The 22,132-nt window shown below is 38.1% G+C and overlaps 1 protein-coding gene across 9 annotated transcripts in view; it reads right to left on the bottom strand.

The window, feature by feature from the left end:
- The window catches only part of rbfox3b (RNA binding fox-1 homolog 3b), a 620,267-nt gene that overhangs the window by 64,148 nt on the left and 533,987 nt on the right, over positions 1-22,132 (bottom strand). For 7 of the 9 annotated variants that reach the window (XM_028454740.1, XM_028454737.1, XM_028454742.1 and 4 more), the window contains one exon: positions 5,865-6,167. In XM_028454740.1, coding sequence (XP_028310541.1) covers positions 5,865-6,167 — 303 coding nt within the window. The remainder of the gene's footprint in view (positions 1-5,864; positions 6,168-22,132) is intronic. The other 2 variants (XM_028454741.1, XM_028454744.1) reach the window with 1 other exon arrangement.

The raw sequence follows: 22,132 nt of genomic DNA on the forward strand, positions 1-22,132 counted from the left end.
TATCACCTTTACACTCTTTTGGTCATTTAGTTTAAAATGTGTTTTATACTCATTTTCTGAAGTATAATTTGTGTACTTCCCTGCCTAGGTACAGAAGGTGACCCAGTACTTTAATGTTTAGTGAAACAATGGTGAGAAATAAGCGGCGCTCTACATGACTGGAGGGCCGCTAGTGCTGATACATGTCCCACCATTTGGGGAATGGGCTTTGGATTTATTTCATTCCAATTCATCACGGTACTATCATCATTATCATCACGATGGTATAATGACGATCGCCTTTATTATTCTCATTATCATAATCACGAGCTCGGCTGTAATGGACGTCATTTATTTGGTTTTTATGGCCCATTCGGAGACGCTGACACACGTTGTTTGATTCAAGGTAACGCTGCGTTTCAGGTGAGAGAGAGAGGGTCCTAACTCGTCCTCGCTCTGTGGAGGTTAATAGACAGAGGGGCCGTGTCGGGCCCCGGGCTGACACGCCCCTGACAGATGTTTGGAAGCTCAGAGAGCGCCGCGGGTTGAACACACGTGGCACCGTCGACCTTTGGCTGAGCAAAGATACCTGCAGTTCTTCACTTAAGTATGTTTAAAACTATTATGAACAGTTTTATTTTACACAGTTTCATCAGTAGTTAAAGTTATAATAATTATAATAACAATAAAAAGTTATCTGTTGATTTCTAATGTAAAACCTCTAGGAAAGGATTTTATTTTGAAAGGCAAAAAGTGGAAGTTCGTTATCTGTGCTCTCAGAATCTTACTGCGTGTTTGAAATGAAAGTCAATCGAACAATATAAGTTTTAAGTCTTTTTTTTAACTTTTTAGTCTGTTTTGAGTCTATCTTGTTTAGTTTTTAGTCCATTTTAATATATTTTTTAGTCCGTCTTTGGTCTGTTTTTGGTTTTTATGAGGTTTATAGTTATTGTTTTGGTGGCTTTAGTCGCACAGGCGTGTTATCGCCGTCACTCAGAAACACTGGGGACAGAAAAACGTGCCCTAACGCCACTGCCTTCCTTAGTTATCTACAGTGGGAACCATTACTCATGGAATCAGGCAAAGCGAGTCGATAAAGAGGCTTAGCTCGTCTCTGAGGCTTCCACGAGAATCTGTTTGAACTCCATCTCCCAGAAGTCTGTTTTACCACGTAAGCGTTCAACCACTTCACTGGTTAGACATTTTTAAAATGTAAAAATCACACTCACAATTTAAGATGGAAAAAGTTCCCAGTAAAATTAAAAAACGATAGATTCTGAGTCTAAGTTTGTTTTTGGTTTAAGTTTCTTTTAGGTCCCTTTTGTCTATTTTAGCCATTGTCTTTCTTTTTTTAATCTGTTTTTGGTATATTGTAGTAGTTTTTTTTGTAGGTCTATTTTCATTTGTTGTTTAGTGTTTAGTGTTTTCTTTTTGTGCCTTTTTAGTCAGTTTTTAGTTTGGTTTTACTGTTTTCTCGAATGTTGTAGTGCTTTTTAGTCCTTATTTGGTCTGATTTTAGTTTTTTCTTGTGACACGTTGAAGTTTTGAGTTGTTTTTGTGTCATTTTTGGTCCATTTCTACTCTTTTCATTCTGTTTGTGGTCTTTTTTGCATGTTTTTAGTAGGTTTTTAGCCTGGTTTTTGTGTTTTTGTTTTGCTCTCTATTTGGTCTTTTTTTTGCCTCTTCTTAGTCCGTTTTCTCTGTTTTAGTCTGTTGAACTGCATATGCTGTATAGTAAAGTATAGTAAGTAAATTCACAAAATAAATACAAAAATGCACAAAAAGACCAAAAAACTGAATAGGAGAAAAAATATTAAAAATGACTACAAAAACAACACAAGTAAAACACACAAAATCACAACGAAAATACACAAAATGACAAAAACACACGTAAATAAAACGTTTGTTTAGAATTTGCTCGTATTGGTCATTATTATAAATGCTAACATCAATGTTGATAATGCTAGCATTGGATCAGATAAAACTCACATTTGTGGCCCCGCCCACTCTGATAAATGTTTCACTTCAGGTGTGATTTAACATAAACTCTGGTTAAATCTACTCTAATTACTTCTTTTATTCAAGTCGACTCTACGTGTGTGTGTGTGTGTGTTTTACAGTGCACACTGCACACACACACACACACACACTCTCTTTGCTCCACGGGGAATCCTCCCTGAATCCATACGTTTGAGTCCTCGCTCTCCTTTAAGACTTTAAGTCGAGGAGATGTAGAGGAGTGAAGCTTGGCGGAGGCGACCAATCAAAGACTCCCACTGCTAACGGGCCGGGTGTGTCATTAAAGACGGGCGAGCACAGCGGTGGGCGACACTACAGTAGCAGCAGCATAGCAGCGCCCCTCAAGGATTAGACTCACTGTTTACACCCTGATAATCCCTGAGAACCTCTCATCTCTGCACCGCCGCCATCGCCAGGCTTTCTACCCAGCGGGAGGAACACATGGAATGAAACGTGTGTGTGTGTGTGTGTGTGTGTGAGAGGACACCCATCCTCCTCACTTCACTCTAAGTGCTGCAGTTTAAGAACATCTTCATTTTCTTCCCTCTTCCTGCACTGCATCGCACGCTTGTAATTTGACACCAACTTCATCGTCTACGAGCAGCCGGAAGGAAACACTGACCAGTGACCCAGGCCCATGTCGGACTCTAAGCCAACCACGAAAATGTGGTAAAACTGACAAAAAAGGACTAAAAAAAGACTAAAAGGACTAAAAACAACAACAAAAAAATAGACTAAAATGAAGTAAAAGGACCAAAACTGTGTAAAATAAAACTGAAAAGACTAAAAGAAACTTAAAACAAATCCACAAAAGGTTTTTCTTTATTTTTGGAGTCATTTCATGTGTTTTGGTTTTCAATGTGTTTTTTTTTATTGTCATTTTGTGTTTATTTTTGTTTTCATTGTTTTTTATTCTTTTTCAATTTTTTTGTCTTTTGGTGCATTTTGTATTTATCCTTAATCCTTTTTTTGTTGTCAATTTTTGTTTCTTTAAGTCTGTTTTTAGTATGTTTTTACTATTGTTTTAATATTCTTTTTTTTTTTCTTTTAAGTATTTTTTAGGACTTTCTCGCCTGTTTTGGTTGCTTTCGGTTTATCTTTAATTTTTTAATTGTTTTTAGTCCATTTCAGTCTTACTCTGGTATTTTTTTTTTTTAAATGCAGTTTTTATGCATTTTTGGGATTTTTTGTCAGTGTTCATTGGGTTTTAGTCTTTTTTAATCCTCGTAGTTCATTTTACAACATTTTAAAGTCTGTTTTTGATCCTTCTTTTTGTCCACTTTTGTTTCTTTCAGTCTGTTTTTAGTGAATTTATTTACTATTATTTTATTTGCTTTAAGTTTCTTTTTTTCTTTAAAGTCTTTTGGTTTTTTGGACTTTTTAGTCTGTTTTGGGTCCTTTCAGTTTATCTTTAATTTTTCATTTGGTTTTTAGTTTAAACCTCTTTTTTTAGTCCGTCTTTGGTCCTAATAGTCTGTTTTTATGGGGTTTGTAATGTATTTTTGGGATTTTGTGTTAGTGTTAGTCGGGTTTAGGCTTTTTTTAGTCGTGTGGTTCATTTTAAGTGATTTTTAAAGTCCAGTTGTTTTAGTCACTTTAGTTTCTTTTTTTTACTTCATCAACTGCTTTAGAAGCCAAGCTTTTCTCATAAATCAGTATTTTAATTTATTTTTTAAGTATCATCACAGACTTGTAATTTGACACCAGCCTCATCATCCCTGGAACACTCAAACATGTGAATTTGTCACTAAAAGCTTTCAGCGGGTTTTTAACTGTCTTTAACCATCTCAGTATTTGTTTTTGTTCTGTAATTTGACACCAGCCTCCTTGTGGTGGCGCCACATAACCACAAAACTAATAACGGGAGTTATTGACTCATCAGGTCTGTTTCTCTGATTTTATCTCTTATTATTTCATCTACTAATTACATTTAAAACAACCCAATTACTTTCTTTAAATCCTGGTCAAAACAAGGTGTTTTAGTTTCTTTTTGTTTAGTTTTCAGTCTGTTTTAAGTTCTTTTTTTTGTTTTTTGTCATTTTTATTTTTTTGTAGTTTTTTGTCAGTTTTTAGTCGTTTATTATGCTTTTAGTCTTTTCTTTTTGTTTTCTGTTATTGGTCTTTTGTTCGTCTGTTTTTACTCATTTTTAATGTTTTCAGTTGACTTTTTGTTCCTTTTTGTCTATTTTTAGTATTTTATTATGCTTTTAGTTTGTTTTTAATTACCTTAGTCAGCTTTCAGTCCATTTTCATTCCTTTTCATCTGTTTTCTATTTTCATACTTTTTCTCTTTTTATTTCTCTGTCATTTAGTGTTTTTATTGTTGTTTTGTGTAGTTTTCTGTCGTTTAGTGTATTCATGTTGCCCTTTTGTGTATTTTAGTTGTAATTATGTGTATTGTTCTGTCATTTTGTGGGTTTTCTTTTTCATTTTGTGTATTTTTGTTGTTGTTTTGAGTATTTTTCTGTCGTTATGTGTATTTTTGTGTTCATTTTCTGTATTTTTCTGTCATTTTATGGGTTTTTGTTGTAGTTTTCTGTATTTTTGTCTTTTTGTGTATTTATGTTGTCATTTAGTACATTTTGTTGTTGTTTTGTGCATTTTTATTGTTGCTTTATGAATTTCTCTGTCATTTTGTGGGTTTCTGTTGTCTTTTTGTTATTGTGTTGTGTATTTTTCTCTTAGTTTGTGTGCTTTTGTTGTCATTTTCTGTATTTTTATTGTTGGTTTGTGTATTTTTCTGTCATTTTGTGTATTTTTCTTGTTGTTTTGTGTATTTTTCTGTCATTTTTGTGGGTTTTTGGGGTCAGTATCTGCATTTACTTTGGGGGCAGAACAAAGTTAGGATTGCCAGTTGACTTCCATTCTAAGCAGACAATACTACACACACTGATACCAGTATGGGAACTGGGACCTCCCTGGAGTAGCTGGATATATAAGGTAGAGTATGAAGTATGAAGCGTGAGGCGATCCTGAATCATTGATGGCTTCTTTCAGCCTGCGACTGTGCATACTGTAAATAAATCAGCCCCACGTGTTTTGAATGAAGACGCTGCAGAAATTCACTAGGATTTCCTTTCGTCATCTCGCTCTGGAAATCAAAGTCCAGCTCCACGCCTCTGAACCCCGGCCTGTGATTAGCCACAGCTTGTTTTTTGTGTTTGTGACGTGGAAAACATCCAAATTACAAAGTGAAAGCTCAGCGTTTATCAGAGGGAGGAGTATCAACGAAACGTAATTACATCAACACAATTCCATGTTATATTATGCATTAAAATGCCATCTTTAAAATGAGATGTAATTATGATGGTCATTAGCGTCTGTGATTAAAGGTAACACTGAGGGCTGCTAATACACAGATTAAAATCAGTTACACACACAGATTATAATCTGAACAAACACACACATCATGTACGACAGGGAGGGGAGGGGGGGTCACTACGGGTCACAAATTGTGTTGTTTAATTTAAAGTTTAAAAAAATAGTTAAAAAAATGTGTCAGACTAATGCAGAAAATACATTTTTAAAATAAATAATTTTTTTAATTAAAAATTTTATTTTACAAATATTTGATTTATATAATTATATTAATTAATAAAGAGAGAACAAAAAAGAATGTAAAAAATGTAAACATTCAATTTAATCTAAAATAATTTGAAAATACACACGCTTTTCTAATCTTCAAAATTTGAAATTTGGAAAAAAATTTTCTTCTACATTACCACAAATTTAACATTTAAATAGTATTTAAAAAAATAATTGAAAGTGAGGACCCTCCCACACTGTGCAGAACACACCCTCACACACACACTGGTACACACACACACACACACAGATATAGTTTGTAGAGTATGAACATGGTTTACTTGCTGACAGCGTGCTGAGAACAGTGTTTGCAGGTGATGGAGGACACTGACCGGTGCCGTCGTGGGGGCGCTGATGGCGGGCGTGCCGGTGTCGGTGCCGGTGGGCTCGCTGTGTGTGGGCGTGGGCGTGTACAGGGTCATGGCGTGCTCGGGCACGCGGCTCTGCCCGCTGTAGTCCTGCGTGGGCAGCGCGTGTGGAGCCGCAAACTCGGCCGGGATTCCGTTCTGTGGGGGGGGCGGGTACTGGGCGGGGGTGTAGGGCTGGGCCATCGCTTCTGGGGGGTTGGTGGCCTCTTGGTTACCCTGGGAGACAGAAACACACACAGCAGGGGGTCAATTACAGCTGTAACTTCACCTGATAGGTCGAACAATTAAACATTGTCCCGCCCACTTTCACCAAAGACGTCCTAAAAAAGACTGCGTTTTGAAGGAATGAGAAACAGTCTCTGTCAGAAAATGAGTTGAAAGATATAAACACAACACCAAACAAAAAAAAAACATGCAACAACATCTACAAACATATACAACATGACAACAAAAAACCACAAAATGACAGAAAAATACATGAAACGACAACAAAAATATACAAAATGACAAGAAAACCTACAGCATGACTGAAAAAAAACACAAAATGATAGAAAAATAATACACAAAACAACAACAGAAACCCACAAAATGACAGAAAATTACACAAAACGACAAAAAATATGCAAAACAACAACATAAGTTCAGTTCAGTTACTTGACAAGATAGACACACACACTTGTGTTGCAGAGGAAAAATACAAAAACGACTACAAAAACGCACTAATTGACAATATTAGAAAAGCAACACAAATAAACAGCAAAAACACAAAAGACGACAAAGAAAAACAGACAACAAAAGCACACAAATAACATCAAAAATACAAAACAAGAAAAAAGAAAAATGGCTGCAGAAAATACATCTAAAACATCAGGAATTTAACGATGGTTCACTGACACACTTTCACTTTCTCTCCCAGTGAAACATTTTCAACTAAAACATTCATTTCTTGTTGGTTAAAACTCTGTAAATGTTAAAGATAATCAAAGATGGCATCGGTTGGAAGAAATCCACATGCTGCATCCCTGCTGGACACACACACACACACACACACACACACACACACACACGCACACACACACTTGTGGTGCAGAGGAAACAGCCTTCATATCACATCTCTCGTCCCATTAGAGGAAGCCTTGATCTGGCCTAATGAACACAGTTTACGTTGCTGTCGGAGTCGGTGTGTGTGTGTGTGTGTGTGTGTGTGTGTGTGTGTGTGTGTGGGGGAGGTGATGTCGATTGCACTTGTGGCGAAGCAGGAGAGATCAATTAATTGATAACTTTTTGATGAGAGGCCTTTGATTTCAATGACAGGTCTGTTAAAGTAGCAGCTGCTCCCTGTGTGTGTGAGTCTGTGTGATTCACACACACACACTGTGACGCCCTGAAATATCACATTTTTATATTTGTGCTTTTTACATTTATAGGTTTTGATGCTGTTTGGTATCATTCTGTGCTGCACGTGAACACAAAAGGCCTAAAAACACACAAAACTAATATAATTACAACAGAAAATGTGGATGAAAGTGGGAGAAAAGCAAAGAAAAAAAAAACAAGAAAAAAATAAAAAATAAATAAAATACAAAAAATAAACATTAAAAAACATGAAAAATGAACTTTGAATCAGGAAACAATACAAAAAAATCAATTAAGTAAAAAAAAAAGTGTTAAAATTAGTGTTTAAAGAAAGTTAAAAATAGTTAAAAGAACCAGATTTCGACTGAAATGAGGAGCTCAGGGTAGAGCCGTTGCTCCTCCGTGTTGAAAGGAGCCAGTGGAGGAGATTCATGACTAGGGATGTAACGATTCACTCAACTCCAGATACGATTCGATTCACGATACTGGGTTCACGATACGATTCTCTCACGATTTATTTTACAAAATGGGACTGTAGACAAATGACTGAAAAATTTTTTTGGGGAAAAAAACTATAAAAAACTATACTGTTTTCCTTTTATTTTTCATTGTCAAAAGAATCCCTTGATAAACTATTCAAAACAATGCAATTTAACTAAAAATAAATCTTGAATGAAATAAATAAAGGAATAATACAAATGAAGAAGAAGCCTATTATTTTAAATTCTGGTTCTATAGTAAACAATGCAAAACTGCATAATAGTTCTTTTTCTTTTTAAAAGTGCAGCTGAAAATGTATTTTGTGCCTTAATATTTGAAGTTTGCGAGTAAATCACGGACTGTTGAAGACACACAAACCCTGAGGATAGAAGTCGTTTTGGGTGAAAGTCCTTCAACTGTTCACAAAATAAAACAATAATACACAAAATGACAAAAAAAATAAAACAGAAAACGACCAAAAAAAGACAGAAAACCATAACAAAATGTAAAAAAACAACAACAAAAAGTACACAAAACAACAACTACAATACTAAGAGGACAAAATAATACACACAGTGATGTCAGCAATGAATGCTGTGACTTTGTGCTGTGAAAAAAAAATACACAAAAGACAACAACAAAAAATTCACAAAAATACCAAAATGTGGAAAACCAACAAAAGTATGTGTAAAATGACAATAAAAGAAAAAAAATAATAATAATAATAATAAATGCAATGATAAAATTAACAACACAAAAAGAACACATATACAGTATGGTTGTGACTTTAGCGATAAATGGCCGTTCTTCACGGCTCTTGTGTTTGGAGCTGCAGATGATGAGCTGCAGGAATAATGGACTTTTTGTTTTTTTCTGTCCACTGCACATTGTTAAAGCAGGTAATGGCTGAACTACACCAGTGCACGTCTTATTGTAGCGAGGCAGCCAATCCCTCCTAATGAGCAGAACACTGAGATCAGTGCTACGCTGGATATCCATCCCATCATTAAAAAAAAAAGGTGAGACAATAACACTGCAATCCAATAACACCCCCACCAAATACCCTCAATCAAATTTAAAGATACACATCACGCATAACTCTGCGGATAAGAGAGAAGTCAGGGCTTTATGATTGGAGAAAAACAATAACAGTAAACAGATAGAGAAGTTTCCGTCTCTGCCTTTACAAGCTGGCAGCGGCTGGGGACGCAGAGATAGCAGATAAATGGGTTTTATTCCTCCTTCTGCGCTTTTCCCAAAGAACGCTGCATCCGGGCCGCGCTGGCTTTTAATGAGAGAGCCGAGCTACGCTATAAACGGACCGGAATAATTCTACGCTGACATGTTGGCAAACAAACTTTGGCCCAAGCTGAGCTTTGCCAATTAAGGAAATGCTCCATTATCTAAATGAAGAAAGTGAGGCTGGGGCCGGGCCCCCGCTGCCCTGGCCGGGCCCTCAGAGGGAGCGCGGACCCCTCGCCCTAATCCTCTCCTCTGCATTCATTATTCTACTTCTCTATCTCCTCAATCCCTCGCCCCCTTCCCTTCCCTTCTCTTTCATGCTCATCTCCTACTCCTTCCTCCCTCCTTCTTTTCTCCTGCAGAAAGTTTTTTTTTTATTGCTCCCCCCTGTGCTCCACTTTCCCTTTCCCTCCAGTCATGCTATTATATAACAGCCGGGCTTTGCAGGGCATTCTAATTCAAGGAATCTCTTCATGTGTTTTTTTTCTGTTTTGAAGGGAGAACGACGTCGTAACAGAGCAGTTGTTTCCTACACAGCTGACGGACAAAAACACTAAGTAGAGACTATGATATCCTGCGATGAAATGACAAAAAACAACTGCAGAATGTAGACAAAATGACAAAAATTACAACAAAAAGTAAACAAAATGACAAAAAATTACAACAAAAAGTACACAAAATGGCAAAAACTAGAAGAATACACACAATTATAACAAAAAGTACACAAACTGAAAAATAATGCACAAAATGACAAAACATGACAACAGAAAGTATACATAAAATGACAACTAAAATACAAAAATACAAAGATATCTAAAAAATCATAATAATTTAAAAATTCATGCACAAAAGGAAAAAAAAATAAACCAAACAACAAAAAATGCATAAAATGACATAAAAAATACAAAAATGACAAAAACTACAACAAAAAGCACATAAACTGACAACTAAAATACAAAAAGGACAAAATAATACACAGAATGACAAAAAAATATACACAATCATTACAGAAATACACGAAATGTAAAAAAAAATGCACAAAAGGACAAACAAATAAATTAAACAACAACAGGAAATGCATAAAACAATAAGAAAAATCCAAAAATATAGACAAAATGACAACTAAAATACAAAAAGGACAAAATAATACACATGACAAAAAATATACAAACAACAAAAAATGCATAGAATGATGACAAAAATTCAAAAATATTCACAAAATGACAAAGAATACACAAAATCATAACAAAAATACAGAAAATGACAGAAAATATACTGAAAATGACAAACAAATAATGAAAACGGCAATAAAATATACAGAAAATGAGAGATTATACACAAACTGACTCCGAAGTTTTTCTATTTGTGCCTTTGTGCTTCTGTTATATTAAAAACGGTCCAGTGTTACACAATCACATCATTTCTGTGTGATTAAGAGTCTTATTCTGCTCGCTAGCTCCACCTATTGTCCTGGATGAGTGTTTAACATCTTTAACATTTACTATTCTCACGTCTTTGGACCAAACATCCGACCAGATGTTTTCAGACCCTTCAAAATAAAATCCCAGAGTGTCTTTCCTCATGTGTCAGACTGAAATCTGCTTATGGATGCTTTCCAAACACACACACACACACACACATCTGTCTCCCTTAGCGCTGCGTCGCTATGCTAGCTCCTGCCAACAGGTGCCGACCATAAATCTGCTCTTCATCGATTGATGGAACAAGAAAAATGATGATGACGAGCAGCACGGGGCGAAGAACAGAAAAAATTACACTTCAAACATATCGCAGCTCTCGTCCTCCATTAATACCAATTAGATGCCAATTCAGCAGAGTGGTGCGTGAAGGAACGTCCAGCTGCCTCCAACCCAATTACACAGTGTGTGTGTGTGTGTGTGTGTGGCTCACTGCTGTCACTGTTTCTGAATCAGTCATACCATGTTCCACTGAACTTTTAAAACATCTTCTTTCTGCGAGTGTTTGCTCAGAGAGCAGTGGTGTCAAACTCATTGTCATTTTGTGTATTTTTGTTGATATTTTGTGTGTTTTTTAGGCATTTTTTTCTGTTTTTGTTGACATTTTGTATGTTTTTGGTATAATTGTGTGTTTTACAGTCATTTTGTCTGTTTTTGATGACACTTGGTGTGTTTTTAGAATCATTTTGTATATTTTGTTGGATTTTAGTTTGTGTTTAGAGTTATTTTATCTCATTTTGTGCACTTTTTCTTGTCATTTTGTTCATAATTTTTCTGTCATTTTCACACGGGCCACATTGGACAGTCTAATAGGGCCGGATTTGGCCCCTGGGCCTTGAGTTTGACACGTGTCAGAGAGTGAACCGCTGCAGTATGAGGGTGTACGGGCCGGAGGAGATGCTGTATTTGTGTCGGGGCCTGTGAGAGTGTGTGTGTGTGTGTGTGTGTGTGTAACAGCCTGGAGCAGGAAGAGTTCCCAAAGTGCGGCGTGCGCTGCTGTTTAAAGGCCGAGCACGGAGCGGGAGCACGGAGCAGGGCCTCATTAGGGAAACACAGAGTAGCATTGGCTGGGCTGTGATCTGTGCTTCTTCTGATGTGTGTGACAAACGAGTTATTGGACTGGAAGTGAACTGGGAAGAGGAAGGAAGATGCACGGACATGTGAAACAGACTTGGACTTGTTGATAAATCTGAACAAACAAAAGATTTGTTTCTTATCAAATAAAGACAAAGTGTTAGACTTAGAGATCAATAAAGTCAATATTTTTGCTCTTTTTGATGCATTTCTGCCACATTACTCCCATTTCTGACTCTTTTCTGCACATTTTTTCCACCTTCAACTAATTTCCACCACTTTTTCCACCTAATATGGGTTAAAAGTGACCAAAAATGGTGAAAAAGGTGGTGAAGTGGGATTTTAAAAACCACCCAAATTGGTTAAAAGTTGCAAATTGGACAAAAAAACGGACAAAAAAAAGTGGTAAAAAGGGTTTAAAGTGTGGCAATGGGCCAATAATAGGCAAGACAACGTGTGAATGTGGTTTGAAATATGGTGAAAAGAGGTTAAAAGTAACAATAATGGTTCAACTTATGTGGAAAAGATTTATAAGTGCTGAAAATGTTTTGAAAGTGTAAAAAAAAGTGCAGAAAAGGCATTGAGATTTGATGGGTCAGAGATGGGAGAAATGTTGAAAAATGCATTAAAAGGAGCAAAAATATGGCAAGAAAAAGCTTTAAAAATTGGTTAAAATTTGACAAGTTTGGTGTAGTTGCAGAAAAAGGATAAAAATAAACAAAAATGGTGATGAAGGTGATTAAAGGGACTTTTAAAAACACAGAAATTGGTTAAAAGTTGCAAAATAGACAAAAAAAACGACAAAAAAAGTGTCAATATTGGAACAATTAGTTTAAACTGGTCAATAATGGGCATGACAAATGGTGAATGTGGTTAAATTGGATAAAATAATCATAAAATATGGTGAAAAGAGGTTAAAAGTGACAATAATGAGTCAATATATGTGACATTAGGTGGAAAAGTGGTGGAAATGGTTTACAAGTTATGAACATATAGTGAAAGTGAAACAAATGTGTAGAAATGAAGCAAAAATGCATTAAAAGGAGCAAAAATATGGAAAGTTTGATGTCGCTGGGGTTGATACGGTGAACCCCCTCCTAATGTCTTGCGACCCCAAATGTGGTCTTGCTCCAAAGGTTGATAACCCCTTGTCTACGGGACTTCACATCCCACAATGCAATGCACCAAACTTTTCCATCAATGACAATAAGAGAGAGTTTACGGTGGAAATGAAAATACACAGAGCAGCGTTTTCAAGCTTGTTATGTCTTTGATAAATAATTATTGTCTCCATCAGCTTCATATACAGTATATATATGTGTGTGTGTGTGTGTGTGTGTGTGTGTGTTATTTTGTAGATCCCACTTTACAATGTATTAGTGTATGTTCGTATGTCTGTATTTGTGTATTTGTGTATTTTTGTAGGTGTATTCGTGTATTTGTGTATGTGTGCATGTGTGTATTAGTGTGTATGTGTGTATTAGTGTATTAGTGTATTTGTGTATTAGTGTATTAGTGTATTTGTGTATTAGTGTGTATGTGTATTAGTGTATTAGTGTATTTGTGTATTAGTGTGTATGTGTATTAGTGTATTAGTGTATTTGTGTATTAGTCTATTAGTGTATTTGTGTATGTGTATTAGTGTGTATGTGTATTAGTGTATTAGTGTATTTGTGTATTAGTGTATGTGTGTATGTGTGTATTAGTGTATGTGTGTATTAGTGCATTTGTGCATTAGTGTATTAGTGTATTTGTGTATGTGTATTAGTGTGTATGTGTATTTGTGTATTAGTGTATTTGTGTATTAGTGTATTAGTGTATTTGTGTATTAGTGTATTTGTGTATGTGTATTAGTGTGTATGTGTTTTTGTGTATTAGTGTGTATGTGTATTTGTGTATGTGTGTATGTGTGTATTAGTGTATGTGTGTATTAGTGCATTTGTGCATTAGTGTATTAGTGTATTAGTGTATTAGTGTATTTGTGTATTAGTGTATTAGTGTATTTGTGTATTAGTGTATTTGTGTATTAGTGTATATGTGTATTTCTGTATTTGTGTATTAGTGTGTATTAGTGTATTTGTGTATGTGTATTAGTGTGTATGTGTTTTTGTGTATTAGTGTGTATGTGTATTTGTGTATTAGTGTATTAATGTAAACAAAAGCAGATCAGTTGCAGGTTTTTTATTTCCCAGAAACCTGACGGTTGTTCTTGTCTCATTCCTGGTTACAGCGGCGTGAACATCAGGCTGATACATTGGGATTCAGGCGAGTGTTTCTCTGTGTTTATGAGAGGAGAGCTGGTCCCTGTGTGACACTTTAATCCCCCCCCCCCCCTCGCCCCCCTCCCTCCTCTACATAGCTTTCATCCATGAGCCGCCTGAACCTCATCTCCCCGGACAAGCAGGAATAAAGGCTAGCAGCCGGAGCGGCCTTTATCGATCTCACATCCCCTCCTGCGCCTCCTTCCCTGCGCCCCCCCCCCCCCCCCCCTCACCCCTTCCACTCCTATTACTGGAGAGCACAATAAAGAACACTGTCTCTAATCTTGAGCACTCTGCCTGTGTGAAATTGGATTGGAAACCGTTACTTAAGGAGATCACTTCTGCGCTGCACTTTTGTTTTTACAGTCGGTGTCAGAAGGAGCCAAAGGGGTGAGAGGAGAGCCCGGTGGCAAAAGCTGCACTAAGAAGTCATTCATTAGTCGCTTTAAATTCCATCAGAGATGAGAACAAACACAAACGAGCCCCGACACGCGTCGTTTACAGTCCGAACGCAAACAGGAAGTGACTAAAAAGGAGGGTTGGAAATGTCACACTAACGTACAGTACTCAGGTACGGAGCGTTGGACGCACGCCAGACATTCGTGATCGCTCTTAAGCGTCTCAGAGGATCTGATGAGATCAGAGTGGTGTGTGACGGAGGGTCAGCTAGCGACGCTAAGGCCACACGCAGCACGGACGCTAATAGTGTTGCGTTGAATCCGGGGGGAAATCAGTGAAATGGGAGTGGGCTGATGATCAATCAGGGGCTACGGCCTAATGGTTTCATTTCAGATCCACACTTATGATCGTTTAAGAACCACTGTTTTACTTTTCCTCAACAGTCCTTTGAACAAACCCACACTTCAGCTTCATTAGAACTTCCTTTTTTCTCCTAATGTGGGAAATGAGGAGGAAAAACACGTGGAAACAACACGGTTGTTCTTGTTTCCTGAACAAAGATGGTTTAATTTATCATCTCACTTTTTGTGGTAGTTTTTTTTTCTTAATTTTTTGTATTTTTGTTATGGTTTTGTATATTTTTTGTCATTGTGTGTATCGTTTTGTCCTTTTTGTTGTTTTCTGTGATTTTGGAGCCATTTTCTAAGAATAATTTTGTGCATTTTTCTGTCATTTTGTCTGTTAATTGAGTCACGTTGTGAGTTTTTGTCGTTGTATTCTATGTCTCGAGTCATTTTGTGTACTTTTCTTTGATGTTGTGTGTTTTTGTTGTTGCCTAATGTAATAATGGAGACATTTTGTGTGTATTTAGCATCGTTTTGTGTTATTTTGTCTGTCAATGGAGTCACTTTGTTTTTTTTGTCACTTTGTGTGTTTTTATTGTTGTATTGTATGTCTGGAGTAATGTTGTGTATCTTTCTGTCATGTTGTGTGTTTTTGTTGTTGCTTGATGTGGTAATGGAGACATTTTGTGTGTATCTAGCATCATTTTGTGTATTCTGTCTTTCTGTGTGTATCATTTTGGTATTTTTGTGTGTTTTTGTAAGTTGTTTTTTGGAGTAAATTTGTTTACTTTTGCTGTTGTTTTGTATGTCTGTCATTTTCTACCTTAATGTTAAATATTTAGATTATTATGAGACTTTTGAGTGTGATGCTGCGTTTAGGGACCGTTGGAAGTCCTGGCACTGTGTGACTAGAGGCTGATTTCAGTGTTTTTGGTGATTTATCTTCACTCTCTCTGCTGTGGGGATTCTCTGTGTCAGATTAAAGATGATAGAAACACTCTTTGAGGTCAATCCTGTCAGTAACGCGGGAGACAACCGGTGACACCCCTGCTGGGCCCGACCCATCCACCCGCCCAGCGCTGAGTTCACAGGCAGTTGATGCAACACAGACGTAACTCTGAGACGACAGACGAGGGCTGCGGGTGCTGCAGACGCTGGTTAATTGTGGCCCCTGGTCCAATGGTTCAGTCCTGAAGGCGCGGGAATAAAGTCGGGCTTGTTTTAATTAGTCCAGCCTCGACGTCTAATCACTAACACACGCCACGGTACAAGGTGAGGCGTAGAGGAGTGGCTCAGAGGTGGTAAACAACAACAACAACAACAACAGCAGCAGCAGCAGAGGCCCCTCCCCTAAGACAACCAATTACAGCCTGGCTCACATAGAGGGGGTGGGAGGGGGGTTTAATGAAGACACACAAAGCCACCAGTATGTGATTATCATCCTCCAGTCTTCCCACTTTCTTTCCAACTTAAATATGAACGTAAACAGAACTTTTCTTCACTCTTTTAAAGGGATCCTCCACAGTTACAACTATGGCCTAAAATCTTTGAAATGTACAGTTCCAACTGTGTGGTTTTGTAGTAGACATTAGCTGCGTTTCCATTACCTTTGGAAATGTATAAAATCTAAATATTTCAATAAAAACTGGTCATGAAACGCCTGAATTTTGAAAAAACACTCAAATATCGCTAAAAAGAATTTACGCTTTCATGAGGTGGAATTTGAGACGTTTCGATATTGAAATGTGTCGCTAAAGCGCCATGGAAACACCTTTCCCGCAAATACACGTCACAGAATGTGACGTACCTGGTCACATGACCACTTCTCTCATCAAATATAGAGTGTTCTAAGGAGGTTCTGCAGCAAAGTCTCGCGAAATGAGATTTCACGAGAGTTACGTCCAATGGAAACCCAGCGATTGAAGCAGAGAAGAAGAGCTCTCCTAAGGTCCCTTTACTCTCCCTTAAACAGTATGCTGACACACTCTGGTGGCTGAAGTTAGCGAGTAAATAAGGAAAGACTGAGGACTTCTTTCCTCAGGGTTTGTTTGTCTTCAACAGTCTGTGATTTACTAGCGCATTGGCCACGCCCCCACACGCACAACAGGAAAATTGGAAATCTTCAATATCAGACCACTGCAAAAAACAGACTCACGTCATGACTATGGGACAACGCAACAGTAACTGAGACAGAAGGAAACACAAACACTGGATCAAAGAAGCCATCAAGTTCAGGAGGCGGAGCTTCAACATCAACAGGGAAGAGGGAACATCTCTCCCACACCTGGGAATCTCTTCTCCAGAGACCAACTAGCGACAGCGGGCGTGGCCAGCCGGACAGAACTGTCGAGTTGGCCACGCCCAGAAAACAACTCATAAGGACACATCAAAGCGATCAGCAGAAACACGTCAGGAGATCAAAGTAAAATTTCCTCATGAAAGTTTTTTGAATAAATGAAATGCTCAGGTGTGCGTGTCCCTTTAAATGTTGTGGCCGCAATGAATTGTGGGTCAGCATTATGTGGTCTCCTTTGGTAAACGATGCATCAGTATTTCCTAGGCTAAAGGAGGTTATAAAGCAGTGGTTCCCAAACTGGGGTACGTGAACCCCTAGGGGTACGTGTACACCTCTCAGGACGTACACAGAAAGTTTATTTTTTTACATTATAGATTTTTTTTAATATGGCAAAACTGCTATAAAGGAAGCATTGAGCATCCTTTCCTTAGCTTTTAGAGAATTAAAACGCCCCTGAAACACTTCCAGAGGTTAAGGAAAAGTGGATAGGAAAGGAGGTAGGAGTGAATATTCAGACGCACCCTAGGAGTTTGCCAGTCTTGTTCGGGAAGGAGGTAACTTTGGACAAAACTAGAAGAACTTTAGTTCTACTAGTCTTTCCTAGTTGTGTCTCTAAAGATGATGAGGTTTAGAAAAGAGAAGAAATGCTTGAATGAAACACGGTTGGATTCACTATTTTGTGACGATGAAGTGTGTGATGATGTTCGATGGTAAAGCGTGTGCAGCAGGTTATTGTTTCCCCGTCCTTTCGTTATAGAGTCACGTCCTCAGGAGAAAACGCGTCTCCGTCCTCCGCCGTTGCGTCCCTTAATCGTTTTCACGTGTCACATGTGTTCCATCTCCTCTAACCTGATTCTTCCTCCTTATTGGGAGCACTTATTGGCTCCTCGGCCTCACACCGAGGTATTAGAAGGAGAGTTCATTTTACTCAATCCCTTGCTGATTCCTTCATTACGTGGCGGCGCCGGCCACCGAGGCTGGGCCGGGGCGAGCGTTGCGTTACGATTCGTTACGATACCTCGGAGACGCGGCAGCAGCGCCACTTAATAAAGCGCGCAGACAGAGGATCACTTTGAACCGCGCTGGCATGTAATGAACCTGTCTGTCTACGCCGCGGCGCAGAGAACACAGACACCAGAAGAAGAAAAAAAAGCCATCAGTTACACATGGTTAGACGCAGCAGAGCAGCAGATAATTGTGTGTTTGGGAGCCGCCGCGCACGCTTGTTGTTGCGTAACAGATATTTGCATCAGGGACTAATTACTCCATGCTCGGTGTCAGAGTTTGGATTAACTCATGGGACGCGTTGGCGCCGTGTTTGGACTGCTTTATTCACGCCGGCTTTATTAACGCCGCCATTTGACCTCAACACACGGCCACGGGAAACTTTTAACAATGTAACAAAGTCGTCACCTCAAAGATAAATTAAGAAAAAAATCATCCAAAAGCTCAATATAATTATTAGTTTAGGTAAGTTAATAATTAGGGATGAATTCAATACTTTTATCTTGAGGATACTTTTCTACAGCTATCTTATTGTTGACTGTTGTATTTGATTTTTTTTACTTGTATATTTTGACAAATACCCTGATTTACAACTAAAACTAAGCATTTTCAAAAAATTAAAAACGTATAAAAACTAACTGAAAAACTGTAAAAAGTACAAAGTCAAAGTGAAATAAGAATTATAACTAATGGCAAAATCCAAAACTATTATAACCCTGGTTTGAGATATTTCTTTTGAACTGCTTTGAATATAATTTTCAACTGTGAAATGCAGAGTTCTGAGCGGACTTGAACGCAGCATTACGTGTTTTTTAGTCAGCTGCTTCCTGATTGGCTACATACTTTTATTTTGAAGAGCGTTTTACACTGAAATTCACTTTTAGACATTTTTAAATATATTTTCTTTTAAATATTCATAAAAAAACACCATAAAAAAAGAAATATTTGTTGTATTTTGTTTATTTCTTAATGTAATTATATTCTTATTAGTGATTAATTGTAGTAATGTCATTTTAATGTTGTTTTTTGCTCCTGATTCAAAGGGATCGTGAACCAACGTCCCTACTGAGAGCAACAATCCTTCTCAGTGACTGCCTCTGATCTCAGAGATAAACAGAGAATAACTGACGATCCGTCACTGCGCTCGTCACCGTCCGTCCATCACACTCAGCATCTTTACACGCCGTCAAAATGCCAACATTTGTTTTACAATGAGCTGACTCGCTGTCTCTCTCTCAGGGTTACCATGACGATGCCCCGAGGAGGAAACCGGACGCCATTATTTAGGAATGTGGGATCTCACCGTGACCCTGATTGACCGCTGAGACAATGACAAACGCAAACGACGGGAAAATGGCGCCAGGGCCGGCTTTAGCTCATTCAGGGCCCTAGGCTGGACACCCCCCCCCCAAAAAAAAATAAGTGAATAAAAATAAATAAAGTAGTTTTTTTTAAATGTCCATACACAGTGTGTATATTTAACCTATAGCAAAAATGTGAATAATGCACTATAATACAATGAAACACCTACTGACGCCTCCTCCCGGATCCCCGAGCATGCTGGGTAATAGAGAGATAAATACTGAAAAAGAGGCGCGATCCTCCACTGTTGTTTGTTTTTTTTGGTAAAAATGTGGCCTAAAATCTTCTAAATGTCCTTATTAGTAGATCTACAGTATGTTGAACAAAACACATTATTTGGGACTACGTTACAGCTTTAGAGCCTGTGTTGAAAAGTAATAATAACAGTTTTCTTATGTTAATGTCTGTAGATTTGATTCACTTTGTTACGTTGTCGTTTCCCGTGACTTTGTCCTGATTTAAAAAGCAGCAGCTCTCTTCCTCTTCCTCTTCCTCACCTTTTCCTTCTTCAAACATCACGGGAGCGAATCCGCAGACAAGTGATCGTACAAGTTTTCTCAAGCTTTTCACAACCGCCACCATTTCATCACGGATAATCACAGTTAATAACCCTTCTCATTAAAGAGACGAGGAGCACGGGTCATTAATATTGTTAATATATTCTCCTCTATCTCTCTTCATACCCACCCACCCACCTCCCGCCCGCCGCAGGGAGTGGAAACAAAAGGAGGGCTAAAAGAGAGCTTAGCGTGACAGTGATGAACCGATTGGGTGAGATGGACTGTGATGAATCAAAGTTATCTCTCTAATCTTAATAACAGGAATTAGCCTTGATTAGATGAGCTTGGGCTACAGCGGGGAGTCCTCGGCGTTATCGCTTCAAACAATCACCACCATCGCAAACCTGTCGGAAAACGGGCAGAGATAACGGGGTCTCCTCCCAGGATGTTTAAGGGGTTTCCACGTGTTTAAAATCACACGTTTCGCTAACATGTTGTAATTGTAATTACAACGTTACATCTACAGGGGGGCGCTGTTCCATCAGCCCACTGCTAAAACTACTGAAGAAGACGTAGACGAAGACGAAGAAGAAGAAAAAGAAAAAGAAAAAGAAAAAGAAAAAGAAAAAGAAAAAGAAGAAGAAGAAGAAGAAGAAGAAGAAGAAGAAGAAGAAGAAGAAGAAGAAGAAGAAGAAGAAGAAGAACCAGAAGAGTTTGTGTGATTACTCTCTAACTTTAGCCACCAGAGCGTGTCAGCACACTGTTTAAGGGAGAGTAAAGGTCCCTTAGGAGAGCTCTTCTTCTCTGCTTCATTGTCTTTTTTTGTGGGTCACAACAGTTGTGCTCCTCTTTCTGTTTACAGCAACATCTTTAACTTTTCCTGTTTTTTTAAGCACAACTGAAAATTGCACAAGTTGTTATTGTGACTGAAAAATCTGATGAAATGAAGTAAAAAATCAGGCTGAATGTTTCACTCCAATAGAAAACAATGGGATGTTTACAGGCAGTGGGGCCGTGTGACATCATCAATCACATGATTTCAAGATGGAGGAACACAGGCTCTAAAACTGTAAATTAGTCCCATATTTAAAAATTAATAAAAATTGTGTAAAATTATGAAAACATTTCAAAGATTTTAGGCCAGATTTGTAAAAACAGTGGAGGATCCATTTAAACGTAAAAGAAAGAATCACGACTCTACATTGGTTGACGCCCATCAGCAGATCGAAAGCTGCTGATTGGCTGCTCGATGCCAGATTGCTGATGCAGCACTTTCCACGTTTTGCCTCCAATTACGAAGGAGCTGCATGTTTGTGGAGTCGCTGTTGGCTCGATGAGATTCCCCCGCTGTCTAGTGACTCACTGTGTGTGTGTGTGTGTGTGTGCGTGTGTGAACAGATAACAATGCTGAATTATGCATGTCTGTCCCCAGTGAGGAGTTGACGGCGAGGGAACGTAGACAGCAGTGAGCCGGGCTCTGTCTTTCCTCCCCTGGGGACGGATTGGGATAGAAAAGGGGGTGGAGCCATCTGACTACTTCCTCTATTTATCTTCACCAACTGTGATGATGATGACACGCCCACATGAAAACTCACGGGAACATCCTCACTCTCACTGTTTGTTCTATTTAAAAGCATCAGATAATAATAATAATAATAATAATAATAATAATAATAATAATAATAATAATAATAATCCCATTTCTACACACGCTAGCGCTGCACATATTGGATTGTTTGCATTACTGACCTGTGGAGCAAAGCATCATGGGAGAATCAACAGCCCTGAGGCTTTATTACGTTAAAAAACAACCGTGTGGTTTCCTGCATGTGATAAACTGTTTCCTCTAATTAAAGCTTCTGTGATTGGATGAATGGAAAAGCCTGCTCTACACACCCACGGACGTGAGTGATTGTGTGTGTGTGTGTGTGTGTGTGTGTGTGTGTGTGTGTGTGTGGTTTCATCTCAAAACTCCACGTATTCACAGGAATCAATGTCAACGACCTGCCACACACACACACACGCACACACACACACACACACACACACACACACACACCACAATAAAAGGGCAGATAATTACGCTGAGTCACCAAAGATTTGCTTCATTACACTTTGCAACGCGCCTTAAACTAAACGCTCCATACTTCATATCTGCGGCGTGTTTTTATGGCGTTAATAATAAAATAAGTGGTTAATAAGTCACACCTGGAGAGAAAGATAAAGTTAAACCCTCAGCGAGGAAGTGAACCAACGTGTGTTTTTAATTTCATTGACATTTCAGAAACAAAGACTTAAAAGAAAATCGAATAAAACGGATCAAAACGTGAATTTAGCGCATTTGTTCATTTTCAGCTAATTCAATCAGCATCCTACAAAATAAA

This window comes from Gouania willdenowi, chromosome 8, assembly GCF_900634775.1.
Source record: "Gouania willdenowi chromosome 8, fGouWil2.1, whole genome shotgun sequence".
In the NCBI taxonomy this organism is placed as follows: domain Eukaryota; kingdom Metazoa; phylum Chordata; class Actinopteri; order Blenniiformes; family Gobiesocidae; genus Gouania; species Gouania willdenowi.